The sequence below is a fragment of the Malaya genurostris genome, chromosome 3 (assembly GCF_030247185.1).
Source record: "Malaya genurostris strain Urasoe2022 chromosome 3, Malgen_1.1, whole genome shotgun sequence".
Lineage (NCBI taxonomy): Eukaryota > Metazoa > Arthropoda > Insecta > Diptera > Culicidae > Malaya > Malaya genurostris.
Window position 1 is genome coordinate 84,276,730 of NC_080572.1, and position 7,785 is coordinate 84,284,514.

The 7,785-nt window shown below is 36.8% G+C and overlaps 1 protein-coding gene across 1 annotated transcript; it reads right to left on the bottom strand.

Annotated features, from left to right (window-relative positions):
* Positions 1-436: 436 nt before the first annotated feature.
* LOC131438274 (uncharacterized) lies at positions 437-1,256 on the bottom strand. Its single transcript, XM_058608155.1, has one exon. The coding sequence runs from the start codon at positions 1,239-1,241 to the stop codon at positions 474-476; it is 768 nt and encodes a 255-aa protein (XP_058464138.1). The 5' UTR covers positions 1,242-1,256; the 3' UTR covers positions 437-473.
* Between the last annotated feature and the right edge of the window lie 6,529 nt (positions 1,257-7,785).

Consider the following 7,785-nt stretch of genomic DNA (forward strand, 5'->3'; position numbering starts at 1 on the left):
AGAAATGTTCACTACGGCTCTGTATACTTATACATTCCTCTTTGTGAAAAACATCATATTGCGACACGTTTTATGCATAACGCGAAGCCTTCCTATGCCGACCAAAGCAGAATTGCTACTGAACGAAACTCGAGATGTGAAGCAACGATCAAAACCGTCGGCCACGCAAAAGGATGCCATAATTATGGCCTGCTGTGATTGTTTCGTGAAAACATAGGTCGATTCTAACCAAATTTTTAATGGTATGCTATTGAAATACTGAAACGGTGTTGCCATACATTTTTAAGTGAAATGCTCTCGACTTGATTGGTAGTAAAGTAAATCCATAAATAAATGACTGAGTTATTATTGTTTAAAATTATAACACAAAAAGGTTACGCGGCTTATTTTGTATTTTTTAATTGTTACCCAGCCCCGTATAGAGAAGGTTAAGGCATTTTTAGTGTCAGAAAGTTTATTATAGCCTTCAAAACCTAAACACACTTCTTCGAACTGTTATCGAACACCGCATTCCGTGGGCAGTACAGTAATCGCCAGCCTAGGGTTCCCCCAGACATGCGTTGGCACTGATAGTAAGTGTTCGGTTGAATCGTATTCGCATACAATCCCTCTTCGGTGCATCGAAAGACACAGTTGTATCCGTTGAAAGAGGCGCCATCGGTGCATCGGTACATTGCAATCGTCTGCAGACCCGTTTTCATGTTCGTATGACAGTGAGCATAAAAGAGTTTCGCCGTGTCGTACTCATCGAAAACTGACTGCCCGGAACAAGTAACCTTCAAACAGTCCATTTCCGATTCCAATTTTCGGCAAGGGAATCCGTCCGAGGCCTCCGATGTATAGTGGAAACCGTATCCCACCGGACAACGATGAACTTCCGATTCGGCGAGGTTTGCCATACAGTAGTGGTATGCATTGCAATCGTACGGATCCGGATAGATTCCGACACCGGTACACGTCAAACTGGCCGCTGGAGGCGCAATAGTTGTTGTTGTTGTTTCACATCCCACTGGGACCCAGTCATCGCAAATTGCCAAACCATTGTCGATCATGTTGCAGTACTGCGAATCGTCACATTCCACCGGAAACGAAATATCCGGACTCAAGCAGACATTCATTGATCGGCATCCAGTACAAAACGTTCCGGAATTTTCACCACACTTCGACGGAGCCTCAGTGATCCCATGCTGGCCAACAACGCTAAGAAACAGAAGTGGAAACACACTAGAGATATATTTCATGCCTTAAATATGAATGAAGACTGGTACTTTTGTGCTTAATGGAATCTTTTGTGGACGTTTATAAGGTACAGATAAGTAATGGAATGATATTTGAATAATATCAGTGTATTAAAATGTATTTTTGTTTGGGCACACAATGTTTTCATAGCTCATGGCGGTATGGTTCTTGCTTGAAGTGAAACGAGATTATTAAAATGTGTGAGCAATTATAATCTTATCAAAGTTTGTTTTGATATGCTGATAGAGTATCATAATGTGTTGTTTGCTTAACGGTTAAAGTGCGTCGTATGAGAAACAGGATTAAAAGTATTGATTATAGAAAATTCCTGTCGTACAATTTTATTATATACATTATTTGAATAAAGACTGCTACCAAAAATTTTAAGTATAAGTTGAAAGTGCACTAATTTCTTGGATTGAATTATGTGAATATTGGATTGAATTATGTGAATATTAATATATTGAATTATGAGAATATTAATAATTTATGAATTAATCGAATAATTGAAACTGCTACATGATCATCTTGGTGATTCGATAAAACAATTCTCCTGTCATCTAAACGAGCTCATTGAAACAGTTTCACTAAGCAACATAAACATTTTTGACATAAATAGTTTCCAGATTTATCACGTGGATCAATATATCTGGAGACTGATACATAGATGGCGTTACCAACCGAATTTCCGCATTATTTTTCATGACTAAAAAACTTCCGAAGATACCTGTCAAAATTTCCTTGCATCCTGATTTTTGTTCCATGAGTTACAGTAATTGAAGTGAAGCTCGTTTTGATATTCGCAAAACTATGGATTCGAAACTATTTGGTCTGTTGATTTATCTTTACTTTTTGATTAAATAACTCAGTGCAAGCTCAGTAATGGCTTGAAAAGTGCTACAGGGACTCTGTGCTCCATCAAAATCAACCATTCGTCGATGGTTTGCTGAGTTCAACCGTTCTCGTATTGGCACTGAAGATGCTGAACGTCAAAGGAAGTAATTACACCAGAAACCGTCAAAAAAGTTCACCAAATCATATTTGAAAACCGTAAATCAAAATTACCTGTGTTTGTTGTCATTTTAAGCATATCATACGGCTATATGTGTGTCTATGAAAAGCTGTTGTCAAAGCACCGGATACCGATGCTCACATGTCGTTGATTCCCAGCATTGTTAAAAGCTTTTTCGTCGAAATAATTCGATTTTTGTCGTGAATACGACTTACATTATTATGGGGCGCCATTTCAAAATTTACCCTCTGAGAGAGTGATAAGTTTTTGATCATAAATATCTCTTATTGTATCTAACGAATCAACATAATTTTTGCTACATGCCATCGGAAATATGATCACAATTTTATGATAAAATTTTCAGTTGTTTGACATAATCTCAAATAATTCAAAATTAAACTTTTCTGAAATGTTTGGTATAAACGAGTATCAAAGAGGATAATTCATAAGGCGCGTTTGCCTTTCTTGTATTTTGAAAACTCATAGCTCAGTGATCTGTGAAAGGATAGCAACAGCATTAAAGTATTTCAATAGTACTCTATTGAAAAACCTGTCTCATTTGACCCATATCAACACCAGCCAATCAAAGCGCGTTCTGAGGAAGAGAACAAAATATCTGCTGCTGTACAACAAATCGTTCGAGAAAAATATTCCGAACAGTGATTAATATCGTAGTGAGTTCGACAATTTGGTCCTTCTGAAAGGCAGGAATGAATCCCATACAGCATCCTGATAGTTTCTTTCAATGAAATGCAAATCGGAAATTAAATAATCGACATTAAAATTCTGTATGCGGCATTTTCTATAGCCGTTAGGACCGCCCATTAGTGAAAAAGCTACAAACGAAATCACGTAAAAAGAAACCTCTTAACAAAAATTGGATCAATTTGGATTCTTTCGCCACTGCGAGCAGATGTATTGTGTGTCGTTTGCAAAGCTAGTTTCTCTTCCGACAAGAGAGATTACGTCACAGCTGCCAGTTGTTTGCATTGGTGAAAAAACAACGAAAAGAGGACAACGGTGGGGAGCATCGCACAGAATTAGCCGTTCTAATCAGTGTTGGTGATTGCCGAAAATTTGACAGAAGCTGCTATATTGCTATCTATATTGTATACAACATTTTCAATCCGGTAGAAGATGCTACAAGAACTCGAGTCTCTCAATGCATGAACCGCGAGAGAATTTTTCTACATTCCTTCGCTCCACTTCATACTCTGAGTATTTAACGGCCCTTAAAAAATTACAGTCTGATAATGATCGTTGCTGTGTTGAATTTCCCAAGAGAGAATCGCAAGTTGACAATTATCGCAGAAAATCGAGTCGATGATTCAACTTGATGATTCTCATACTAGGTTGCAATATTTCAAAACCCTTGTGTGGAGCATTCACATACATTTTCATAGACACAACTTATACAAAGATTATATGCACATAGTTAGAATAAGCGGCAATAGTAAAATGATTCTATCGCAATTATCAACTGCTTGTTTAGAATCGGATCGCGAAACGAGAATAAGCGACCGTTTGTTGCTTCAGAGAAGATCCCCATAGCAGCGTGCTAACATTTGATTCTCAGAAATGTCATCGAGAGAAATTCACTCTCGCACTGGTGTCGATTCTATGTTAAATGAGCCATGCCGGGTTTTTGTTGTTGCGATGATTTCCAACTCTCTTTGATGGCACTGATTCAATCGTTGAAGAGTTGGGAGTGAACGTTCTTTGATACGATGAAAGCCATCCTTGGTTCTAATGTCTCTAAAAGTTTTCTAAATATCTCTTAGGATTTCTTGCTCGTAAATCGAAGGTAAATATCCTCAGTTTAGTGCAAATCTAGAACAGTTTGACTAGATTTGTGGACTTTTCACTGTATGAAATTCACAGTAATCGAGATCAAGTGAAGCCTTCTTTGTTTTTGCGAAAAATGTGAAAAAGGGGAATGCTTGCATAATTCATACAACTGATTAACTAATTGATATTCGGAGTTATGGAACATGACAGTGTTTTTCGTATTCACGACATCCAGTTATGTCTCTGACATTACCCACCCGCCTTTTTTTCTTCGTTATGTGACAATGGATGAAATCGGGATCCATCACTACACTCTGGTGTCAAAGCGGCCGTCAGCCGAGTTGACTGCTGTCGATCAGATCCGTTCAAAGCGGTCAAAAACGCAAATATGTGTCGGTAAGACTATAGTCTCAACATTTTGGGATTCTAATGTAATTTAGTTCAACTAGACTACCTTACAAAAGTTAGACTGTCAATAGCCTTACATTGACTGACCAACTGATGTATTTGAAGAACGATATTGATATCGACTCAACATAAAGAAGAGAAGTCTTTGTCCGAGCGGTGTGATAATTCCTATCTGTTGGCACTGAAATAATCTCATTTAAACATTTGTAAGACTCTATTCTCGGCTATTAGTATTGTGAGCTTATCAAATAACCTAATGGTAACTTAGACACGGGTCAAAGTCTTTTGAAATCGTTTTTTCACCTCCGAGATACTCTGCTACATGAAAAAATACCGGAATTTGTCGGTTACGTCTCATATAAGATTACATCTCTCGAACCGAAAATGTTTGCCATAACCCTTCCAAATCAGATCAATATTGTTAACTTTCAAATAAGCATGCGGTTATCGAAATTCGTTGAGTCATCTTCGAGAAAATTCAGCCAATGAAAAATGTTACATCATTTCCACTTTTATATTTCCGGAACCAGAAGTGACAGCTATTTGATCTTCGAGCTTGATCAACAATTCAAATGAGCTTAGACTTGTTATAATGGCTCAGCCTTCTCGGAGAAAATTGAGCGGTGAAAAACATACAGGTTTACATACAAAACACGACATATAAATGCAGATTTATGATGTCAAGGAGGATGCGTAGATTTGGCTGACTTTTTCCGTAAAAATGACATTTTATCACAGCAGTACCTCAAGGTACTGTTGTCAACAAATGTTTATTTGTGCTGAATTTGTGCAGAATTAGAATGTTCGGTAATTCGGCTGTTCTGAACTCGTCCAAAAATGAAAAAATTACCGAATAAAGTTTAGTGTGTTAACTTGAATTGGAAATCGTTTGTTACTTCTAGTGTTTCGAACGGAACTGGATGTCGAGATGAGGCTTTCCCACCATAAGTAAAAATAAACCAATTATAAAGCTTGAAACGATCAGATCGTGCTTTTATTTGGATTCCGGTCGTCAGGAGGAGCAGTCGGCAATGAAAGCGCAGACCTTTTGCGTGGTACAACACCTCAAACGCACAGGTCGCAGTCGCCAGTTTTCTTTCAAAGAAGATCGATTGCATCATCCTGCTGTTGGTCGTTTGTATTCGAACAAAATCAGCCCTTCTAATAGCTCCAAGTGTTATCTAATGAACTATAAAGATTGCTTCTTTGCTAATCGGAAATTAAAACCATCACACGGAACGGCTGAAATTACCTCTGCGCCTAATTCGTATTACTGTTTTTGAATTAGTTGATTTTAACAACAACATTTCCAATTTAACTATGAAATTAGTTAAAATTTAGAATTTATTTTGCTGAAAAAACTCTTATTTTTAGAGAATGTGTTTAGTTGGCGAATATCATGGACACAAACCAGTAATATTTCAATCCAGTACGAAATTCTCATTGACAACTAATTTTGTTATTGAAATCAGAACATTTCATTCTATTTATCTATCACTGAAGGACCGCACAAAGAAAACAAAAATTAAATTGGTTTTATTAACAAGTTCAACTCATGAGAAGTGTCAAAGCAAAACAAGCCATTAAAAAGCTGACAGTCTTGTTGACACTGCGTGCAAATTTTTTTATTGTTTTGTTTGAATTTATTAAGAATTTGTGCGCATTTGAAGCGATTTTGCCTAAATAATGTTTTACGTGAAACAGTGAAGTGAGTTTCGAATGTTGCCCTCTAATTGTATATGTCAAATGATGGTTTTTGTATCTTCCAACCTTCCGGGCTGCGCCGTCTGGTGTACCATTTACATTCGGTTTTTGTTTTCCGAGTACTCAAAGTTTTCAGTGAGAATGTCGATTTCGCGAAGTCGAATGAAGAAAACAGCGATTTAGAGGAAATATTTTCAAAAAGAAGTTTACGTTTCGTTTATGTCTTTTTCTCCAATACAACATCGTATTTATACCTGCTAATATAGAAAAGATAACCGCGACTGAAAAATTCTTTTCGGTAGTAGTGTGCCATCTAGTGGCTAGTAGTCATTACGGTGTTAACGTTTATTCGGTGACAGTGCGCCATATAGCTGCAAATTGAAGAAGCCAATTCAACCATTTTTGTTAGTTGTAAACAACGTTTTGTTTCTCTAATTCAACTAAAAACTTAGTTGACTGGAAATGAAGTGTGTTAGTTGACTGGAAATGAAGTAAGTTAGCTAAGATATGACAGCACGTTTAATTGGTGAATTCAACTAAAAAATAGCAATTTCAACAAATATTTTATTATTATTAAGGATATGAGAATTAAAAAATCTAAATTTACAAAAGTGAGATTTTTTTAGAACATTTAGGGGTTTTTTTGTTTTGTGCAAAAAGCACATATTTTGTTTTAATTTTCTTTGCGTTTAGTTTAGTAAAAACAACTATCGATTAGTTGTATCAAAATTTAACCAATCAAATTTAAAAAAACAACTAAGATTTCAGTTGTTTTGGATCGCTGGCTTTTGTGTGTAGAATTTGAAACAATACACCTAAACTAAAGTGCAGATTAGTTACATTCTGACATACACGGAAAGACCGAAATCAGCATTTTGGCGAAAAAATTAGTTGATTTTCTGATTTTCGTTAGTTATTTTTTGAGACAACTAAAAAAATCTTCGATTTTCTTTGCGTTTCGCCTTCGGCTCGTCAGTGCTTAAAGCAGTTCAAGTCATGTGCAGCTCATCAGTGCTTAAAGCAGCCATCTCCGCCTAACAGTCCAACTTTAACCGCTAAGCAGACGCGGTCGGTCGGTGATTTCGGTCTTTCCGTGTATGTCAGAATGTTTATTGTAACTAATCTGCACTTTAGTTTAGGAGTATTGTTTCAAATTCTACACACAAAAGCCAGCGATCCAAAACAACCGAAATCTTAGTTGTTTTTTTAAATTTGATTGGTTAAATTTTGATACAACTAATCGATAGTTGTTTTTACTGAACTGTCATTTTTGCCTTGCTCTATATAAAGGTATTAGAATTACTGGAAAAACTGACTATCGAACGGAGCTTCGGAGACCCATAGTGTTACATACCAATCGACTCAGCTCTACGAGATCGGAAAATGTCTTTGTGTGAGTGTGTGTGCTCCTGTTAAAGATTTTTTTTAACGCTCTATTTTCTCAGAGATGGCTTAACCGATTTCAGGTTCGAAGATTAAGTAGCTACGACTTCTGGTGGCGGAGATATGATGGTATAAATGACGTCACCGACAAAACGCGTTGCTTTTTTACCGCGCAAGATTATCGGAGATGGCTAAACCCATTTTAACGAACTTAGGCTCGTTTGAAAGCTACTATTGGGCATTCGATCAAG